General features: G+C 47.8%; 1 protein-coding gene across 1 annotated transcript; it reads left to right on the top strand.

The window, feature by feature from the left end:
- The first annotated feature begins 348 nt into the window (after positions 1–348).
- On the top strand, positions 349–20040 carry LOC122391017 (peroxidase-like). The gene is made up of 17 exons (XM_043384537.1): positions 349–415; positions 6495–7277; positions 8492–8550; positions 8713–8809; positions 9067–9258; positions 9649–9833; positions 10169–10333; positions 10588–10666; positions 11278–11429; positions 11811–11938; positions 12635–12748; positions 13539–13671; positions 15727–15854; positions 16124–16326; positions 16855–17024; positions 17345–17453; positions 19388–20040. The coding sequence occupies exons 1-17, from the start codon at positions 372–374 to the stop codon at positions 19461–19463; spliced, it is 2817 nt and encodes a 938-aa protein (XP_043240472.1). The 5' UTR covers positions 349–371; the 3' UTR covers positions 19464–20040.
- Positions 20041–23450: the final 3410 nt, after the last annotated feature.

Below are 23450 nucleotides of genomic sequence, written 5' to 3'. Positions count from 1 at the left end.
TGCAAGATATAAAGTAACCCAGCCTGTCATCAATAACTTTGCACTGTCACGCATGATGTTTAAGGGGATAGCATGCGTTGCCAAATTACCCAGTCTACCTACACTACTACACGCAACCTACCTGTGATTAGAGAAGAGACCTCAGCCGTTTAGCGACGACCTGAGCTCCTTATCCCAATATACCGCCCGGTCCACCATCCTGCGCCAACATCCCCTCCCGCGGCATCGGCGGCCGTTTTCGCGAGACACGCGTCTCGTGACGGTCGCCGTGACGCCGCCGCCGGGCCGTCACGGCCGTCACGGCGCCGGCCCGGGTGCCGTGGCGACTGGTGGCCGGCCGGCGGTCAGTGGTTTCCTGGACAGCGGCGAGGATGGAGCGTCACACCCGGCACCGGCCGACGCCCGACGGCACAAGGTGGGTCTGGCAGCGGGCGCAGCGGGACCGTGGGGTGCAAGGCTTTGCCATCAATATCGAACCTACTCGGCTGGTGTTAAGTGGATTGGCGTGTGTTTGTGTTTGCGCGTATTCATGTTTGCTGAAAATTTCGGCGGGCAGTTTAGGAAGATGGCACGCAAAAGGTTTAAATCACATCTCAAGAACCAATGATTAATGCTGGAAGGCTGAGGTTGACGATCGTCTGATCGCATGGCATTTTGTTTTCTTCAAAAGAAATTCTGCTAGGTCCTAAAGTGTCGCACCTCCGCAACACCCTCAGAGCCAGATGTGTTTGAATGGAGAGACAAGTGACAGGAGTCAGGACCTAGTTATGCTTCAGAGGTCTCACAACTTGCATATCTAGGATTTTCCTAAAGGTGACTAATATCAGGTCGACCACGTGACCGCACCATTACAACCCAAGGCAATAGGGAAGATGAGGAAACTGTTATTTTTGCACCGAAAATTATCTCAATATACTTCAAGCACATGGAATCGGAATCACATGGAATTTATGATTTAACTAAGTTAAAAATATTTTCGTCAAAAACTCCCGATCAGTATGAGTTAGTGAGTCGGGAAAGCCACCAATGGACTCGGGAGGACCTGCCGAATCGAATAAATTGCGATAGGTATGACCTCCTTCGACTACCTCTGTGACCTGAGTGGCTCTGACCTGACCTTAACCCGTTTTGGCGAAGTTATTTACTGAAAACCTAATCCATCCCTTCGGCACTTGGGCTGGCCTCAGAGGTCATAGCTTAAGCTGAAACCTTAAAAATTGGGTTTTAGTGGCTGCGTCTCGCAACAACACACAACTCATTTTTGTGCAGGGCACTAGCTCAATTAGGGGCGAAACGACAGGGGCCGGGGGGGGGGTGTTATCCGCCCAATGGCCTCGACCCCCCAGGCGCATGTAAAAAAAAAAAACAATATAGGTCCGGCGAGTGTTGACCCACGCATGACTGGAAACATTCCACAACGAAAGTGACTAGCGGGGCTCGATATCTATCGTGCAACATGAATCGATATCGATAATGTCAATATAACGTACTTTACTTGCATATAACGTAATCGTATTTGAATTATCTATTTAATTGTAAAAACGGGGGGCTTGGCCATTTCTTAAGACATCGGGCTAAAATTTTGTAAGGGTAGGTTATCACTATGTGTTCTATCACATAAGATGTTCTCATCTTCATGCAAATTTAAAAACTTACATCAAAAATTGAGAAAAATATAGGCAACTAAAACTTCAAATTTCCAAAATTTGGCAAATCCGATATATACGCTTTACAGCCTGTGTAGGTACTAGTTTCGTGTCGATACATTCAGCGGTTGTGAGGATGTTGCAAAAAGCGGGAGGGACTATGAAGAGCCCTCCTCAGTCATGCGCGGGTTTAAGTGAGGGGTTCAAGAGGAACTGGTAGGTGGCAAAATTGCCAGATGTAATGACCCCCCGGCTCCAGACTGGCTTTAGGCTGGCGGAGCAAAAACAAAAAAAGCGGTTTGAATATTCTTTGTCGCATACCTTCATGATGTAGTGACATTTAACCCTATTCCTGGCGGGCTCCGCCGGGACAAGAAACTGGCGGGGGGGGGGGCCGATTCGGCCCCCCCCCCTGAGATCTCGAGAACGAAGCAAGATAGCGACAAGCGGTAAACGGCATCGGATACGCACGGCCAAGATCTACAATTTTTACTAAGGTCATTTTCAGGTCAGGTCAAAGATGACGTCACAGGGGTCGAAAAAGTCAAAATGGCGGCACTAGATATGGAGAGTTTTTCTCGAATAACTTTCGAATTAGTCAAGATAGGAACAAACTAAGGGCATCATCGTGATCCTCTCGTCAATCCGCATCGAATGATATATATGTTGACCTCGAAAGGTCAAGGTCAAAGGTTGACCTCAGGTCACGTGACCTCGAGGTCATCATGTATATCATTCGATGCGTCTTGACGAGCTGAACACAATGAGACCATCCACGCGTCTGTATCTTGTTCCTGTACGGAGTTATTGGCCAAAAACCTTTGGTGACCTTTGATGACGTCACATGACCTCACAGCTGCCCAACAGCAAAACAGACCTCAAGGTAGTGAAGGTTGATCGTATATGAAGTCATGTATGGTATATGGGGCCATTCCGACCCGTTTTAGTGTTAAAAACAGGGAGTTGATTTTTCCCCCATTGACTTATAATGGGGAGGTCGCGAAATTGACCTGACCTTAGGTCACCGATATCAAAATTCCGAGATATACAAATTGCACATACTGGTACCCTAACTAAACCCTGAAGAGAAGAAATTGATCGGTCAAAAACTCTAGCTCTGGCGTGATTGCAAACTTTTCTGAGGTAGCGTCACCAAACCGCCTCTGGTGACCTGACCTGAGGTCAGATCAACTCAAAATTTTCAGACATGTTGCGTAGAAGCCTTTTAGGAAAAGTCAGAAAATTTGAGCTTCCTAGCTCAACGCGTTTGGGAGATATAACCAAAAAACCTCAGGGGGGGCTCCTGAGGCCCCCCCCGCCAGGAATAGGGTTAAAAGTCTTCTTCATCCAGCTTCGCCCCCCCCCCCCCCCCCGGAACCACTATCTGTATTGTAGCATATCTGGCAGTCAGGTATGACGTGTTCTAATCATATCCCTCCTTTTCCTACATATACCAGCGATAACAGGTCCGCCTTCCTCCCGCTGCCAGTTATCTAGCAGACATTGTTGGCCGCAAGCATCTCCTGCTGTCTGCAACACTGTGATAGTTCCGCAGTAAAACCAACAGCTCGGGCTTTCTTTGTCCAGCGAGTGCATGTTTTCCTCATCGACTAAATTGCTGGCTACCTGCATCGCATGACTGAGCGGAGATGGAAAACAGGGCGACCGATCAAAAGCTGCAAATTGCACTGAATGTTAAATCAGGTCATTGTCATCACGTAGACGTTGATTAGAGGCATGAACCAAAGAAAAAAAGCAAACTCCCGCTTCGTTCCTTTTCATATAAAAAAATGTGTTACACTGTAATAAAGCAGCAGGAAGCAACCGCTTACACGAAAATTATTTTTGTCACTCAATGATATTTCAAGATTATGAAGATTTATGAAAAAGCAGGCAGTTAAGAAAAAAGACGCTTGAATCTGTCCGTGAAAGAAAAATTGTATAAGTTAACAGTAAGAATATGGCATAAAATGTGTATTCTCCCAACGCACATCCCAAACGCATTTGGGACAACCGTTGACGCTGACGAAAAAGCAGGCCTGATGCAATGGGCTATAAAACTTGCCCACCTAACGGGCATGCAGGTCAATAACTGCCTGAGGAAACACCAGCCTTATCCTCAACTGGAGATATGAGGAGCTGAGATAATCAACATCAGTTGAATGTTACTTTCCGCATTGCAACGCATTTCTGAAAGATCAAGAGCACTGTGTCTCCAGCCAAAGCTGAACATTCGAATCTTTAGCATATTTTATGGAAGTATTGCGATGTGAATTTTCTAAATAAGCTATTGAGTTCCGTCATGATACCTACGAGTGGACCTGGCTTACTGCTTGGGAAGACTGTAAATGAAGAGAAATTCGCATAGATTGGCCAGTTCGAGATGGATATAAAACAACAGTGATGTAAAGGGACGTCCCCGAATTTATGTCGTCTAAGAGTGTAGGGTAGACCGGGGCAAGTCGCCCCGCCGAGGTAAAACGCCTCACCGATGTTTCTCGGAACTGGCAAGGTTCTGGGGAAACATCGTCTCTTCTATAAAACGTGCACTATACGATCATTATATGAGCGGACTGGAAAGAAATTGTAATGACTCTTTAGGGAGATATAGCCAAAAATGTGTTTTTGGAGTGATTTTTATGTTTTGGTGTCAGATTATGCATCATGGCGTTCTTTTATCGTCCACATCAGGTTAACGACTTTTATGTATTTTGAACTATTGTCTAACGCTTATAATGCCGGGTTGGTTCGTTTTAAATTAGGTCTTCCTGGAGTGCAAGGCGTTGTTCTCTGACCGAACTACGTGATGGGGTAAAACGCCCCAGTAGGTCGCGGGGCAAAAAGCCCCATGGGGCGTTTTACCTCATGTGTTGTTCGGACTACCCATTTCCTAATGTTCGGTAGCTGGCGAACGGTATGTTTATATGCATTTATATGTACTTTTCTCAGCAACTGGATGGCAAAGGAAGTATTTTGTTAACATTTGCATTGCAATAATTTATTATTTGGCCTTATGAGGCAGGTGAAAAACCTGCTCATACAATAGTGTCGTAGCTGAACACCTGATAGGATGGAAGGCGCTAACTTCAGTGCCGTGCCTCCCAAGGTCTAACGGACCTCTCATATAAGATTTAGTCAACTAGCATGTTTAATCTTTAATCTAGAGTATGGGGCTTCTTGCCCCAGGCCATGGGGCGTTTTGCCCTGGGGTTGGGGCAAAACGCCCTATTTGCAGTTGCTTCACAAACCACTTCCTAGCTGGGAGTCCGATCATAAGTGAATGAATTTGAGGGGTGGAATTTAAAGTAAAATGTCCAAAGAACGCATTGAGCACAAATTTGGCCTTCCAGGTGATGTGAGACAAAAGTTATGTAGCAAAATAAATTATCTGGGGCGTCTTGCCCCAGGCTACCCTATTTGGCCAAGGGGAAACCGTAAAAACAGACCTAAAAACAAGTTAACAAAGCCGTCATTGCTTTTTACTTTCCCAGGCTCTTGCTGTCCGCCTGCGCAGCATGCAGTCGGTCGATCGAGCCAGCGTTGGGACGCTGCTGACAGACCATGGCTGACCCGTACAGGCAGGGCGTGGTCCGATAGAGGCCCAATTGTGTGTCGGTCAGCTATTTTGGCCGGGTCACTCGCCGGGTCAGGCTGGTCAAACTGGTCCCCGGCACCGGCGGGGTAAAACTAGGCCAAATTTAGTCACCCAGGGCGGTAAAAACAACCTAGACTCTATGTCACCCACTCAACGTTGGCCTCGATCAAAGAGCCCCGTTCGCCACTCATGACAAGGGCTAACGGCAAATCACACGCATGCAGCTGACATAGGTATAGGTAACATTACAATCAATAATTAGCAAACAAGCAAAGGCACATCGTCACGCTGTTTGTCATGGGCGATGCAATGCACGCACTGTATAAGGCAATTATCGATTACTTAACCAACACCTGGGAAGGTTGTATCATAACCCCATTTGCTGAGGTCCAGTTTTTGCTTTAGTTTCTAAGAAAACACTGGACCAAGTAAAAACAGTTCCCACTATCACTGGACAATTACCTGAGGTGAAAAAGAGATCACCAATTGCGAAATGAAGCAGTCTCAGATTCGATAATAAGTGAAAAGGTGACTCTAAAGCCTGCCGTTTCACTGAAACTTCCCGATCGAGCAGCAGTAGAGGTCAGGAACTCCGAATCATGCTCTTGTTGCCTTCGCACTGGTTCTAAAGTTGCTGATTCGCCTATAAAATATTTACTAACTCATCTTTTTTCCTAAAACAAAATGTCATTTAAAGGGACCCTCCCACCTTCAAAAAAGTTAATGAATTGGCATGAAAGTGATGTCGCTCGGTTCAGAGAGAGCGAAAACGAATATCTACCAAATTTCATCGAAAAATATTCACCGGTTTTCAAGATATTAGACTTTTACTTTTGTTTACTTTTTGGGATCTCCACTGTTCCTAGCGACTTTATTTGAAAGTGCGGCATTTGTTGCGCGCAAAGCAGCATATACCACCGCGTGCTACCAAACGTTTTAGTAAAAGATTTAAAAATCGTTAGATCTCCGCTGACGTCACAAATTCTAAGGGGGCATACCAATGCATTAGCCCCTTAGAATCCGAAAACTGCATGTTTGAAATTCCATATCTCCGAATTGAAGCATTTTTCGATGTTGTGAGTGCCCAAACCGGTATTTTCAGGCCATGGCCACCAATTTGGCTATCTCAACTCAAAACTAATGTTAAGGTGGGAGGGTCCCTTTAAGATGTTCTCCTTCGCCAAAGAACCATCTGTCTGGAAAGACCGTTGGTGTTATAACCGTCCCCGATCTGACGTCCAGCTGCTCTGCAGGTCCTCTGCGGCGGCGGCGCGGCTGCTGGCGGTGCTGCCGCTGCTTCTGGGCGCCGTCAGCGGTCAGCAGACGGCCCCGTTCACCGTCCGACCTCCCCCCGAACAGTTCTGGAGCTTCGCCGCCGGCGACAACCTCGCCGCCGCCTCGGAGCTCACGCGCGCCTCGCGTGCCGTCCTGCACGCGCAGCGGCTCGCCTTCGACCCCAACCTGCCGGCCGGTCTGAACCTGCCGCCCCGCGAGATCGCCGGCGTCGCCGACGTCCACCCGGGCCTGGGGCATCGCGCGCCCGGCGTCGATGTCGTTGGAGAGATCCAGCGACTGGAGGGGCTTTACGGATCGTCTAAGGCGGCGGCGATAGACCCGACGGCGACCCCGCTGGCACCGCTAAGCCAGCAGCTGAAGCCGGCGTTTGCCGCCCACAAGGGCAGAGCCGCTCTGCGGGAGGCCACCGCGGCCGCCGGAGTTCCCACCAGCTACACGTACCGGCGAGACACGTTCGGCACCACACCCGGTGCGGCCGCGATGGGCCGTGCTCGCCCCATGGGCGCTCCGCAGGGGCGCGGAGCCGACCCGCTGCTCGGCCGTCCTCCGCTGCAGGATGTGCCGGCGCGCGAGCTGCCGCTGGTGGCGCCGCCGCCGCTGGACGAGGTCGACATCGTGATGCCGCTGCCGCCCCAGTACCGGACCGCTTTCCGACCGGGCGCGGGCAACTTCAGCGTCGACCCGCTGGGCGGGGCGCCCCGACAGCCGCGCACCGACTGCGCCCTGGAACTCCCGGAACGGTGAGCAAAGATAGGAACTGCCGCGAGCTTCAGGGCGCTCCGACAGCCGCCGTACCGAGGGCGCCCTGGACACCAGGGGCCGGTGGGTGACGGTGGGAACAGCGAGAACTTGGGAGCGCGCATCACAACACTACATTGGCAGCTTTCAATATGACCTTGCTACCACTTCTTAATGTTCTCTTCATAAGTAGAAATCAGAAGCCCTTTTTCTTCACATTGCTGATCGCTATCATGAAAATGTATGACTAAATCTTGATCTCCCAAAAATTAAAAAAAAATAAAAAATCAAACGATTTTCGATTTTTTTTTTGTTGTGAAATTTTACAGCTTGCAATGAGTAAACTGGATTCATGAAATTAAGCTCAGAGATCTCCGTTTAAGAAGCTGCGTTATATATACGTTATAATCAAGTACTTGGAAGGAATGTTATGCTAAAAGTAAACGAAATAGAAATATGTTGATTCCTGTGTGCCTAACCAGTAACTGTAATGTCGGTATCTACTCAGCAGTTTTCCTTTCATATGTATGTACACTGTACAGCGCAGGATGCATGCTTAATCGTATGAATGGATAGTTGGACAGACAGGTAGTGTTTAACATTGCATCATCTGTAGTTTCAATGTTGAAATAATCGGCGGTTTGCATAATTCACAAATTAGCTGCCACTTGGCGAGCAGAGCGCTGCCCCGTGTTTCTTCTTGTCAGCACCAGACAAACACGTGTGCTCCAAGTTTTCCGCATAGACGATTTCACTGCGAGCGGAGCAGAAACTCGCACACGGAACTGACCGGCAGTCACGCGCCGTCACGCGCTGTCACGTGACGCTCACGGGACAGTCACGGGAAAGGGTCACGTGACCCTCCGTGACGAGGCCAGTCGAGAGCGTGTCCTCCGTGGGCTTTCTCTGACACCACTCCGCTGATGTAGGTAATTGGTGGATGTCCGGCCTGTCGGCTAATGACGCCGGTGAACAAGACGTCCACAAAGTCACTGAATATTGCTGATTTGCTACAAAAAAAAAAACATTTAGGCTTTGCTGGAGAGACATATCTTATAGAAAGCATGTCTTCGCATTCGCAAACGTACTTATACCAGCGCGGCGGTCCGGGCGCCCTTAGATAACTCGCTTTTGACATAGCATTAAGACACAAAAGTGACGATTATCTGCTCTGAAGTGCTTTTTTGACATCAGCTGTGTCATATTTCTATTTCAGGGAATGCATTACGCATGATGCGATTGAAGCTGCTTTCCAGGAGGCACTCCACTATGTCGGTGAGGTGGATGGTAGTTAGTTAGTACCGATACTGACCAGCTTGAACTTCTAATGCACATACATTTTACATAGATACAACATCGAACGTACGATTTTTGTCATAAGTTCGTTTTTCACGGATTAACAGCCAATTGTTACCGACACGTTTGTAAATGTTTCAGACCTCAATCTGCCCGGGAAAGGCGAGGAATGGCTTCCGCCCAATGTGGCGTCCGTTGGACAGGCACTTTTGAAAACGTCAATTATCCTGGCGGACAGGTAAGATATCGCTTTAAAATGTTGCATGACCCTAGGAAGTGAAATTGCATTAAAACATGCGGAAAGTAAAAGAAGAAAAATATTAGGTAAAAAAGCCAATCGATTTAGTGTCAGTTTGCTTTCACCATGTAAACATTTAAAAAAGGCATTGTCCAACTTCCAAGCAATAGTTCAAAGACATCCCCGAGACTTGGGCAACCCATTGCACTACAAATTTCAGACGCACTGTTCCCCCACATCCATCCCTATTTTCTCAGATACAAGCTGTCCCGGTACGAGATTGAACACGTCCTGCCGAAGGCGGACACGCTATACACATCGATCGCTGAGATATGTCCGGACTTCGCCAGTCCCATCAAATGCCATCCGAAAACCTACCGGCGCATCGACGGCCTGTGCAACAACGTCAAGTTCCCCAACTGGGGCGCCACCAGGCGTCAGTTCCAGCGGTGAGGACCGGTGGCGTTTTTTACGGCAGGGACAGCCTGCTCGGCGGTTTAGTGCACGCTTGTGAAGGCCAGGGACGCCTTTCTGCACAGCCTGAGCGAGACGAGGCCGGCAGATTTCGGCGTCCTGCTGTGATCACCTTGACAAACTGTGCGGATGCTCATGGGTGCCGCGATCGATCATGCTTAGTTACGGAAGACATAAGCTTAGACATGCGTTTTGGCAAGGCTTGGCCTGTTATAATTTGCAGCTGACATAATTACAGTGGCATTCAAGATGATGTTTACCGGGCATGCATACAATATTTTTCCTCGTTTCCACATTGCATATCGTGTGTCCCATGCTGTGTATCAGGCTGGCCCTCATACACTGTGTGTTGATTCGTTGATCAGGCTGCTGGAGCCCGTGTACCCGGACGGCATCGACCGGCCCAACATCGACGACATGCCCAGCCCGCGAATCGTCTCGGCCACGGTGCACAAGGACCGCGACCTGTTCGACCACGCCTCCACGCTTATGATGATCGCCTGGGGACAGTTCATGGACCACGACTTCACGCTGACCTTCACACGGCCAGGTCAGGAGTTACTCCGGCCTTCGCACAACCTTCACATCTACATCCGGGTTGGATTACTTGGATGCTGCACCTAACTGTGTCATCATGTCTATTGTTGTCATAAAAATATCAATTTTTCCCCGCAAAGCATAGAGTCAAAAAACATCATACGCCGTCAATTCTAACGCTGCAAAGAGAAATGTTACAAATGAATGCTTGTTTGCATTGAACTCGTTTCCACTAGATCGCAAATCAATCACTTATCCGGACCCAGCCACCATTATCCCTCAACTGCCCTGCCCTAGTCTGACCTGCCCTGCCCTCTCCTACCCTGACCTGACCTCACCTGTCCGCAGACGAGCGGACCCTGAACGAGCCGGAGGACTGCTGTCGTAACTCGGGTCCCCAGGACTGCCTGCCCATCTCTGTCCCGCGGGACGACCGCTTCTTCTCGCGCTATGGAGTCGACTGCATCAACTTCGTGCGCGGCCAGCCGGGCATCCGTCAGTTCTGCAGACTCGGTGAGCGGGCCGTGGGACTCTCCAAATGACGATTTTGAGGTCTTTTTTCACACGAAAAGGGTTTCATTGAATCAATAAACAGATGATGAAAGATGAGTGGTCTGCGAGGAACAATGGAGAAACATTGAAACACATTAACAATATCTTCCCACGTCTTATCCTGTTATATCTTAAATTGTAATTTGTATCTCAACTTACTTGTGGTAATTTTATTATGCAGAAGCCAGTGTTATAAGACAGACTCCTTTTGACAGGTTCACGCTCTGGCTTCAACGTCCTGACATCAGTCATTGACGGCGGAACCGTGTACGGAGGAACCGACGAGGCCGCCAGGTTAGTGCGTCATCCGTGACACTACGAGCTGAGCTCAAAGACACGGGCTAGATACACATCATCTAAATCTCTTTTCTCTTTTCTACATGAATATTTATTACGCAGTTTTCGTCACGTGTTCTTGTTGTTGTCGTTTTTTCTTTAGTTTTGTTTATGCATACATTGATTTTGCTTTATTTGCATACATTGCATACATTGCATTGCTTTTTTCATATTTCGTCTCTTTTTGTCCTTATCCTACCTAACCATTGTCAGCCCTGGGTATTCAGCGGACGTCACTAGCAATGCTATCTGTCTGCTGGGTCCCCAGGAGTAACCTTTTTACTAATACCTGTGGTGGCGGGCTGTCCATAGCTAGAAAAAAAGAGCGGGGAGTGATGTGACCTAATGTGCTTGAATTCCCCTCCTTGAATGAAGTTCTATGGTACTTAACGTAGCCAGGTCACATGGGCATGGAAGGGCACTCCTGCATACCTGTTCCACTATGTTTCACATGGTGGACTATTCAATAGGTATGGGGCAAAAAAAATATCAACATGGCACTAGTGCTGCATAGTTCATACAGCATAATTGTGGAAAACCGGCCTCACTGACGAAGCCCATGCTGGCAGCGATTTACGGATGTTCGAGGGTGGCAAACTCAAGTCGTACATGCCGGAGCACTTCAAGCAGTACGGCATGCTGCCGCTGCTGCCGCAGAGGTTCGAAAACCACGACGAGGGATGCATCAGAGAACACCCGGGCCAGAGGTGCTTCCTGGCAGGTAAGAACGGAAACCCACGAGACCCGACATTGTGTCAGCAAAGACAAGCGTCTCTTAGCAACACTAGCATCAGTTTCAGCGCATCGGTTTGCATCACCGTGCCCGAGTCCATACAATGACTCGACACAGAGCAAGAGACGACTAGAGTCTGCATCACTTTTTGAACTAGAAGCGAGTAATCTGCGCGAGCATTTTAATGTTTTTAGCGCACTGTTTCAACTTCCGTGTATTTCTGGTTGTGCCCGAGATCATCAATTGGGTATAAGGCGTCGATTATATCGCTAATTATACGGATACAACTAGCCACAAGCTTAACAACGTCAATGGGTATACGCCTAAATGTTGAGCCTCACCTGACGGATGTCTATCTCCCCACAACAGGCGAAATCAGGGTGAACGAACAACTGATCCTGAGTACAATGCACCTGACGTGGTTCAGAGAACATAACCGCATCTGTGCCATCCTGAAGAAGCTCAACCCACACTGGGATGACGAGAGGTTGTATCAGGTAAAAACGAGTCGTACCGTCTCCTCAGGTAGTTAAGAACATATAGAGAATAACTTGAATGGTTGAAACATTACGCGCAAACTTAGCGATATTTTTAACGATAAGAACACTGCTCAGATGTTATATGTATTACTGTGTCCCTCCATTATCGTTGAATGAAACCTATAATCTATACAATGCACATATATTCAAATCAATTTGCCAATAACATTGACAGAGGACTGATAAATGCATAAATTGTTGACTGAAATAAGCTTTACGGTATCGATCGTAACACTCTGAAATAGTACTATGAATAATGACTTACATAAAATTGGTCATAGCAAAGGACATATGTGGTAAATGGCAGTTACCTTGGGTGTCCTTGGAGTCCCGAGATAAGACACCAAGCCGATCTCGGCCGATCTGGTCAGTTCCGCTACGCACGCCGCGTCTTTTCCTCTGGACTAGGTAAATATTCCTGGAAAGAACTCGGAAGTAGGACTTGCGTCACTGCGGTCATCGACCGACCGCGGGCTCCACGCACAAACGTGCAGTGTGGCGCTGTCCTCGTTTTACGTAACCCCATGATTCACACGTAACAAAACGGCCTGTGCAGCGTCGTGATCGCAAAGAACGGGGTTACGATGCAGGGCAGAGATCCACAGGGAGATAGCAGAGGCTTACCGACCTCCCATTCTACTGCGGATATTTCAGGAGACACGGCGCATTGTGATCGCCTGCATCCAGCATATCACCTTCAACGAGTTCCTTCCCATGCTGCTTGGCAAGCGGACCATGCAGGAGCACGACCTCATTCTGCAAGATCACGTGAGTCGTGGCATGGAGAGTGAGCACTGACATCACCTGTCGCGAGAGCATGCTATTTTGTCGTGTCTAACCACGGCCCGTTTGCCAAACTTTGTGGCATTATTGAACGGTGCTAGCGAAAGATCCCTTGTCCTTGTCGGTGTACGTTTACCAATCAATGGTATCTTCCGATAGCGATATGATCAGTAGGCAGTAAAGATCTATTTCCTCGTGCTGGAAAGGCCAGATTCCGTGGAATTGTTATATCAAACCTGCAATAGCAGCAAAAATTAGCTGCAAATAGCACACGTCAAACGAAAAGCAGTGCTGCAACTGCAGTGTGTATTTGCTGTAACAAGCGTACCTACCGTTCTTTTGCACTGATTTGTCATTGCGCAAGGCGCAAACATGTGTCCTAGCGCCGAAGCTTGGAACTAGGTCACCACTTCATTATTGTATTTTGTTTACCCTAAGCAATTTGCCAAAGTCGTGTTTGGTACCTCGGTGATTTTGCAAATCACAGATCGAGTTTTCGTTGTCAATGAACGCCGTGCTAATGCAAGGTTATCATGTAATTAAGTATAGCTGAATTAAATCAGTGAAGCGATAAGTTATGTCAGCAAGGTGATACGGTAAATGCTTTCATTGAGATATAATGGGCATCAATCATTGCCTTGAGCATGGGTAAATCTGAACAGTTTTATCAGTCAAATGCTTAATTTTGAAAGCTATATGTAAGTTAAACGCATCAAATGCCTCTACTTTCCGTCACACCTCTCACGGCGCGTCCTCTCCGTGTCTGCTACTGCAGGGTTACTGGGACGGATATAACGAGTACGAGGACCCCAGCATCACTCTCGGCTTCATGACGTCAGCGTACCGCTTCGGCCACAGCCTGCTGCCGACCGTCGTCGAAAAGTGGAGCCCCACGCACAAATATATCGGTGAGTACCATCGAAAAGTGGAGCCCCGTACCACAGGAAAATGGACCCCCACGCACAAGTATATCGGTGAGTACCGACGAAAAGTGGAACCCGACGCACAAATATATCGGTGAGTACCGTCAAGAAGTGGAGCCCTAGCCCCTAAGTATAAACAAGTATATGCATGGGCGAGTACGTTCGAAAAGCGGAGCCCTACGGGCTACGCAAAAAATGCATCGGTAAATACAGCCGAAAAGTAAAGCCACATGCAGAAATAGATCGGTATTTATCGTCGAATAGAGGAGCTGAATCAAAGGCGGCACAAGTGCCAGTGGTCCATGCACCACATGCAAGCAGCCCGGTAGTGTGCGGACTGTGCACTGTCCCAGCTTCCAGAACAATATGTCCTGCTGGCCAGTCGGCCGCACCTCCACGTGCCCTGAGCCCGGCGAGGATTGTGGTCTGCCCTAATCTGTCGGTGGAACATGCCGGCTGCTCAGGACACAGAACAAAAATGGGCCGCGGCAGCTTATGGTCAGTGGCACGCTGTGCAGAACGACTGACACAACCAGAGTGGTTTGTACTGTTCGGTTAGAATTCAGCGTCAATTCCATATTTTTGCTTCTACAGGGTGTCCCAGAATTACCCGGACATTTATTTTCTGGCTAAAAGTGCGATTGCGCTCGATTCTAATGATATACAAGCATCATACTTTTATAAGATATCCCTTAGCTATCGAGCTTGGGGACTGTGTGTTTTTGGTGACCGGTAACGACTCGAGTCAATTATTATCCAGAGTCAAGTAAGAGTAGTCCTTTTCCGTTTTCAGCTTAAGCCACGAATAGGCAACCATGGTGAAACAACTCCCGTTTTCGACTTTGTAAACGGACTTTCGGCATGGTTTTTGCTGGAGAGCTTCAGCAGCTCATCTGCAAGCAGTTAGGATTGAGCAAAGCGCAATTATATCAGCTAACGAAGCCAGAGAGAGCAAGAGATAAACCTGATTGACAAGCTTGGGCTCGGCCAAATAGGGCCATGCACCAGTTGTCAAACGGGTGGTTGCTTATCATGGACAACAAACGTCACTGATCTAGCTAAAAACTAGCTAAACGATAGATCAGGATTATCTAAAGAACATCAGTCTACTTTCCACCCCTATCTTCGCAAAATTTTGGAATGTGGGGTCCCTCGCCTGAAAAATATGCGAAAACGACGGGAAAAGCAGCGAAAAACACTACAATTCATCCCAAAAATATATCATATACAACAAAAAATTATATTGAAGCACACTTTGTGGTCTAACGAAGGTATTCTGTCATTTGAACCGCCCGAAAAAGACGTGTGTGAACGTCAGATGGCTACAACGCCCCAACAGCAGAGACGGCCAGGCACCCGTCGAAAATCAAATTGTGAGACATTTTGAGCCACCGTGCACTCATTCGGCTTGATATGATGGCCCAACGACAGCCGTTAGCACAGAGTACTACTGCGGTAATATTCTACCAGTAAAAAAACTGGATGCGGTAAACCAAATGGCCATGAACGGGTTTGTTTTGGAAACCAAATCTGTTGGAAGCCAAAGGTCCCGCCATGTTCAGACATGGAGCTTCTCCACTTCAGATGTAAAAAACGCGGCAAAAGTGGTGTAGGCAGCAATTTTTGTTTTGGGGGATAATGCCTTATGACCTGGGAACACTTTGATGTTAAGTTTATCTTATATGATCGTATTATCCTCCGGCAACAGGTCAAAGAAAACAGGCCTTCACCCAGTTTCGGGAGAACCGTAAAACAACTGAGACCAGCAATGGCTGGCATTTTCAATCATTGTCGGCTCATCTTGTAACAAGCGTATCTATTGCATGTGCTATTTCACAGCCACCTTAGTTGACTATATAGGACGATAAAAAGAAAAAGGCGCAATCATGTTTGCCTTATTTTATACGCTAATTAACAATGTCCGGGTAATTCTGGGACACCCTGTATATCTGATAGTGGTGTGGTGCATTATCATGAGTGACCTCTCAGACCTGACCCGGCGGCCGTCTGACCCGTTGACACCCCCTGTCCCGTCCTCAGCGGAGCGGAACCTGGCTGACCTGATCCGGCGGCCGTTCGACCTGTACGAGCCGGGTGCCGTCGACGAGTACATCCTGGGACAGCTCAACCAGCCGGCCATGGCCATGGACTTTGCCATCACCGAGGAGGTGGGAAGTGGAACAGACGCAATCCTTCCCCGTGACGAAGGATTTATTCAGAGACACTGGACCGACTTTTTGTGGTTATTCGTAATTTCAACATCAGTTCGATTGGTCGCTCGGCTCTTGGAGTCTGATTTAGTACTATTTTTCCATAACATCTATCGCTAATCGCAATGAATAGCTGTTCTATTTATTTTGATAAACGTAGCGGGCAAATCAGATCATATCAAAGGATCCACCACTGACCACCTCCCCTCCCCTCCCTCCGTCCGCAGGTCACCAACATGCTGTTCCGTCAGCCGAACGAGGAGCACGGCATCGACCTGGTGTCGCTGAACCTGCAGCGCGCCCGCGAGATGGGCGTGCCCGGCTACATGCACTACCGCAAGTGGTGCGGCCTGCCCACCACCGGACACTGGCCGGAGCTGAGGGAGTACGTCAGCAACCACACGGCCGGACTCTACAGCGAGCTCTACCGGTGAGCAAACGGCACCTGAAAAACTGTTAACTGCAGGTCCACGTATCCCCCAGGTCCGGCCCGAGCTATACCGGTGAGAAATCGGCAACCGGGAGGCCGTACCTACCCCCAGTCTCAGCCCGAGCTCTGCCGGACATTGTGCCCGTCAGCACGGTCCGCCATCGGCCTACCGAGTTAAAAACGTCCGATCAACTCCCGGCACACGGAGAGCACCCACTAACCGGTCTGGCAGCCGTCCCGCGGCTGATGGGCGCGCGGAGAGATTTCGTGCGGGACGGGTATGGACGAAAGGATTTCATGTGTGATATGGATCCACTGACAGGTTCTGGACCTGCAAATAGGTGCTAATTTATAGAGGGAATAGAAACATTCTTTTCAAAAATGCTTCCCCAAAAAAGTGCTCACGTAGTTAACTTAAAGTCACATTATTTGCCATTGACGTCATTCATATGTGCAACATTTGACGCGAGGTCAGAGTGAAATCCCTTCTGAGTTCACGCCGCGTTAACCGCTGACCGCTGTGCCCAGGTCGCCGTGGGACATTGACCTGTTCTCGGGCGGCATCTCGGAGCGGCCGCTGCCCAGCAGCATGGTGGGCCCCACGTTCGCCTGCATCATCGCGGCGCAGATGCACAAGGTGCGCCACGGCGACCGCTTCTGGTACGAGCTGGGAGGCCAGCCGTCCAGCTTCACACCAGGTGAGCACACCGGTCATCAGCTGACCTCTTCTGCAAAAGAAGTACCAATAGATGGATCATTTTGACGGGTTCACCCTTGTTACGACTAGCACGTTGAGCTGAGGTAATAGCTGAAGACAGGAAGCCATATACGCCTCATGTGTAACGGCCGGAGCTATCGGACGCTAAACAGACGTCACAAGTTGCGGGTTAAACCGATACAAATACCCATAGCCCATAAAAACCACAAAAAAAATAGATGAACTACCGACTAACTGAAGTCCGCAGCCAGTGCGACGCCGCTACTCACTCCCGATCTCCGTGTCTTCACGCTGTTGCAGACCAGCTGCAGCAGATCCGCCGGGTGCAGCTCTCCCGAGTTCTCTGTGACAACACAGACAGGATCAGGACCATCCAGGTGTACCCGCTGGTCCTACCCGACTACGACGCGTAAGTAGCAGCGCCCGGACTCTGGTTAGCAAGTGTGCAGGCCTACTTCTAGTTTCAGATCGGTAAAATACGAAACTGACTCCTCTTTTTGTCATCTTCCTATTGCACCCATGCCCAAGCTTCAATGACTACACCAGCAGTAAACAAGCGCTTACCTGCTACTCCGTTCTACACGTCTGCTCCATACGCTCTGTTCTTACCTGCTGCTTCTCTTTCAACGTCACATTAACACAGAACAAATGTAACTTGGAAACAGAACGAAATAATAGCGTTCAACAGTCAACACCGCACGGCGCTGCCGTCGGTTTCGAAAAAGCGTTCGGCGCCCGGATGCGAACCGGGGACCTTTCACTTCGTAGCCGGACACCCTATCCACTACACTACCGCAGTCGGAGCAGCCGCCCGCGCATCGAGTACATTAAAATCAACGGCATGGATTGCTGTCTGGACGACTACGTGGACTAGAAGATAAGGAACTTCATCAAAATTAATGACCATCTCTTATTCATTACATATTCTATATTAGCTGTTTATTCCATTTCATATACCTGAAACATTTTGCCTGAGTAACGTTGTGAGTAAGCCAATGAAAATCAATAGATATCAACGACCAACCTTCGCACCTTCGCTGGGAGTGGTGGCGTGCTCCTGTAATCCGGCTACTCGGAGGCGTGGTTCCGTGGATCTCTTGAGGGCGGGAGTCCTCCCCAGCGGCGGTCTGTGTCGATCGGGTGTCCGCACTAAGCCCGGCATCAATATGGGGCCCCCGGAGGAGTCCGGGGTCGCCAGGTTGACTAAGGAGGTGCGTACCGGGCCAGGCGGGTGACCGAGCAGCCAAAAGTACCCGTGTCGGGCAGTAGTGGGATCGCGCCTGAGAACAGCCGTCGCTGGGGAGCCCGTCCAATAGAGGGAGACCGGATCCTTTTCTGATGTTAGGCAGTGACGACTTGCTTTCATTATATTTTTTCATCTTTGTCGTGTCCGTTTCACTGTCTGAGCCCAACTGAAAGGCTTCCTGTCGGCAAGAGGATCGGTTAAATATTTAGGGAACCGGCGTCACAAAACAAACTAAAAGCCATGACATCAAGAACTTTCTATACCGAGGCAGAAAAAGACATGCAATATGCGAATTAAATAGACATGGCACATGTTATGTGAATCCCGAAAAATGAGGGAAACTTCAAGCAATGGTAAACACTCCGAACGCTAATTAATTCTAATGTCTATATTCAACAACACCTATGGCATACCTGTGCACGCCTTTCAGATAACCCAAGCATTTGACACGATTGAACCAAGCAGTGCCGCAGGCGCAGTGCTGTAGGAATATGGTGCCAGTGTGAGGTTAAGAGACGTCGCCGCTGTCTTGAATTTCACTTCACAAATTGCTTCAAATTTGGTCAGTTGACTATGACAGTGTAATATAATTATCTCACACAACACTGGAAAAACAATTTCATGAAAGGACATAGAACAAGATATTACGATTGGTCAGGCGAAATGAGATTCCAGGCGGAAACACAAATAAAAAATTGGCGGGTTAGTTTAACATTACGGGGATAGGCCGCGGAAACTATTGTACCTATTACCATCATTACCGCGCAGCGGTGAGCGGCGGCTTCTCATCCGACGACGAATATTTAGAATCCCATAATTCAGATTTGGGTAAGTTCCACAAGAACGACTTGGTGATTTCCTTCATAAGAACTTACGTGCTATTAGTGTCCTGAGACAAAGCAAAAAGAATAGTAAAAAAGAAAAAAGGCTATGTGAAACCCGGGGGAATCACCATTAGACGCACGATTATGAATTTCGACGCGGGCAAATCAGGGAAAAGCCGTTCAATTGCGACTTCCGTCGACCAGCCGTATGCACGATTATGCCAATCCCCACAGATACCGCGACTTGACACGGGTGTATCTGGCCTGTTCCAGGAACCCCCGCGTGGCCTGCGACAGCGGCGTCCTGCCTCACGTAGACCTCAACTACTGGCGGGAGGACCCGCACTAATAGTTCGCCGAGCGGCCACCAGAGGCGCTGAGTGTATCTGCCGAGCCATACAATGAATGCTCGGTGAAAGTGAAAGACGTTTGCAGCGATCCCAGCCAGTCACGGAGCGTCGTCACAGTCCCTGCCAAAGTGTCCGATAACAGCAACTGTATAACTATCAAACCAATGCAGCTCTCGATATATTCTAGAGAGAAATAAGAAAGTGTCAGCAGGAGAGGGGTGCCCCCTCCACCCAGCCAACGAGAAGGTCTCGCCGCTGAGCCAAAGTTAGTGACGAGCAAATATCGAGAGTGCTGGGACAGAGTATTTGGCGGACACTTGAGGCCGTGAGCAGGGCACTGTGATTGTGCCAGCGCCGTGTTGTTATTGGGAAGTCTCGTAGGCAAGTGTGTTACCTAACTGACATTGTTTATATAGAGACATCAATGTGGTAGCTGGTTTTTATGTCGGTAAATGATGCATGCCCCATTTGTAGACATGGTTCGTGTTTTCCTCTTTGTTCCCATGGTGAAACCATGGAAGGAAACCAAGATTATGTGAATGACATGTCTGAGAGTATATAAACAACCTGTTTAAATGAGAGTTTACAGCGGTCACCATTGCTGGGTGTTATTTGCGACAGTGCAACTGAATGAGAGGTGCTTGGCTTGCGATGCTTGTTACAAGTAATACCTGAATGATGCAACGTCAAGTTTAATTTGATGCAGCAGTCCACTTCAATTAACTTTGAATTCGGTCCATTAGACCATTAGGTATTCAAGTGCAATGCAACATGATAAAAGCTCATGAGGATTTTTTGGACAACTCATTGAGACGCTGCAATCATGCGAACAGGCGTAACATAACTTCAATACTAATAGAAAAGATAAGGCTTACGTATTTTAAGTAGAATCAGCCATATAAGCCTTACGAGTGCAAATGAATCAATCGAAAAGTGACTTCCGTAGCCTGGCATGCCTGCTGAGTGCTGAGACCAAGGCGCTGGCCGCTGAGACGTATGAAGTTCACCACTTGAAGTGCTTAGCGAAATCATCCCTATATCACGAGCCCTGCCTGCATCACACAGCGACGCAAATGCTAATTTGCCCCATCAAGAATCAACAAAAATACTTACTCACCGTCATGCAATAGGCAATCCAAAATGGTTGTGCACGATCACCGAAGTTAAAAAAATGAAACCTCACAAATTTAAAAAGCAATTTTAAATCGCGAACGGCCGCCCGCGAAAAGTGCAAACCGGAATAAACGGGCACATATAAAATTGCAACAGTGCAGTGGTCGGCTCCGCTCCCGAAGACAACCAACGGTATATAGGGCCTTGCAACCAACGAACGGCTCAGCGCGGCAAAACAGCCATTCTCGTGGATACGCTTCAGTCAGTGGTCCTCCAGATGAGAAACAAAACGCATGCAATACTGCTAGGACTACCGTAAAGTGGGGCTATTTGAGACAGTGGGGCTATTTGAGACCGCAAGGCAATGGTATAGTAAAATCGCTGTAAAATGAAAACCGTTTGATGTTTTTTCGTCATTTTTGCTTAGGCTGATGTGGAATTGAACAATGAATGCTCTGAATAACCTTTTTGAAAATTTCGAAAAGTTCTGAAAGAAATTTGCAATAAAATACGAAATACAGAAAAACGCACAATTTAAGTTGCTCGAAAAGGACCCCTACCTGCAACTTAAAAAAGTTGAAGCTTTAACAGCTTCGCCACTGTATCTATCGCTACTACCTTTTTGCTTATAGGTTAAGCACATTTTTCATGAAAATATTATATATTGTTAACGGTACTGCCGATTGCGTAACCCATTGTCTCAGAATCCCGATGATGCTCACCTGGTCAAACCTCAACGGATATGCCAAATAGCTGATGATAACGGTGATGCGATGCACCCGAGAAGACTTGCCGCCATCTACCTGAAGTGCATCGACCGTTCGACATGAGCAACACCGGTGAATCTGTCGTGGTCATAAGCGTGCAGTGGGTTCATGGTAGGTAATTTAAGCAGCAAGCAATATTTACATGTTCGTAGTGTAACATAATAACCCTTTAGCTGGTGACCAAACTAGTTATTCTGATGAATATGTGCATAAAATGTGCTTCATCAGTCACTGACTTAGTCGACAATCAACATGTCTACCTTGGTTGACCAAAAAAACACCATCGAATGTTACTTAACACATGAACGTACTGTTAGGTGAGCCTATCCAAGTACTTGATGTGGTAGGGTAACCGGCCAATCGATACGGCATGCAGCGATCGAGGAAAATCGGCATAAAATCAAAACCGTTTAACATTTTTCTGTCATTTCTTCACATGGAGATGTACAATGGAACAAACAATCATGCAGACCATTCACTCAAATGTTTTGGGAAACCTTTTGCCTTGTTTGATTCATTACAGTGTGCTTCATAAGGTAGCGAGACTGTCTCAAATAGCCCCACCGACTTTCGGTATATCTGTTTTCACGTCACCGGGGCTATATACAAAAACTTACTTTCAAAATTTTACTGTCGATGACTTTAAAATGGTCCTTGATGATCATCCCGTCAGTTTGAAAGCTATGGGTCACACCATATTATGATAGCCTTAGCATATAGTGATGCAATTTTATACCCTACTGAAATGAAGTGTCCTACGAAAAAGGAAAAGATTGAATATAAAAGTCATATAACAGTCTTTGAAAAAACAATTTATGCCAAAATGATCAAAATTCAATTTCCAAATGCATGGCGTTTAAAAAATTATCTCTAGCGTGACCGATTTTCTTTAATTTCCTTGCAACTAAAACTGTCTCAAATAGCCCCACCCTATGGGGCTATTTGAGACAGGCTTTAACATAAAAAATAACCTCAGTCATTGTTACTAGCTGAACCAAAATACACCTATATGAAAGAGCTCACAGAGAACTACATTTTTGCAATTTACATGCTATAAGAAATATGAGCCGTCTTAAAGGGAGAGGCAAAAAACTGTAAAATCCGTTTCAAATAGCCCCACTTTACGGTACCAATTAAACATAGCCTGTAACCCTCGCCGGCACTAGCGATTACTGTTATGTCCGAAAGATGAAATGTAAGTGGGGCGACCTCCTGGAGTCTGTGTCCAAAATACCGTCTTCATTCTACACATAAGTTTAAGTTTTATTGTTACGGTAAAATCAGCGTATTTCTGGCTGACTGACGGGTGTATTGAATAAATGCAAGCGCAAGCTCAAGGCCGAACTAAATAATAAATATTGGTTAAGGGCTTGGATAATAAATGTTGACAACCAGCGGGAACCGGGGCAAATGCCAGCCAGCTTTGGGGAAGGAAATAAATGAAAATGCTGCCATAATAATCGACTGATTGACCTCGCGTAGAAATTAATTTTAGCTCTCAGAGTCCAGAGATAACGTACATACCTAGAAACAGTACGAGGCAAGGATAACGCCGGAAGTTTGGAACAAAGTTGCACCCCGACCGAACTCGACCAGCGCACAGTGTGGCCGAACGCCAGTTTAGCGCGAATTTAATCCCAGCGCCGCTCGGATCCACTGAAAATGGTTCTCTGGTTCCAAAACTGACACTTACCCCTCGCCGGACTTATTGGTTTTCAAAATACGCGCCGGCCGAAGGGGGGTACGACCCCCGTCGCTGTTTCGCCCCTGATGGAGCTAGAGCCCCGCGGAAAAAAACAAGCGTGTGCGCCGTTACGAGACGCAGCGACTGGTATCCGATTTTAAGGTCTCAGGCCAACCTGTGACCTCTGAGGTCAGGTCAAGTGACCCAGGCGCGGATTCATTTTTTATTAATAACTTCGCGAAAAAATGCCGCAGAGCCGCAATTTTGGTATCATCATGTTCGCCTCACTCAGGCGCGTCGAATGGTATACTTTTTGTTCGGCTGAAGTTAACTTATGGTGTTGACCGTGGGTCAAGGTCAGGTCAGAGTCCTCCAGATCACGAAGTTGGTTGAAGGAGGTCATGTTGCATATCATTCGATTC

The sequence above is a fragment of the Amphibalanus amphitrite genome, unplaced genomic scaffold, assembly GCF_019059575.1.
Source record: "Amphibalanus amphitrite isolate SeventyFive unplaced genomic scaffold, NRLGWU_Aamphi_draft 000418F_arrow, whole genome shotgun sequence".
Taxonomy (NCBI): domain Eukaryota; kingdom Metazoa; phylum Arthropoda; class Thecostraca; order Balanomorpha; family Balanidae; genus Amphibalanus; species Amphibalanus amphitrite.
Note: the sequence above shows the minus strand (reverse complement) of the source record. Positions and strands in the feature narration are given on the sequence as shown.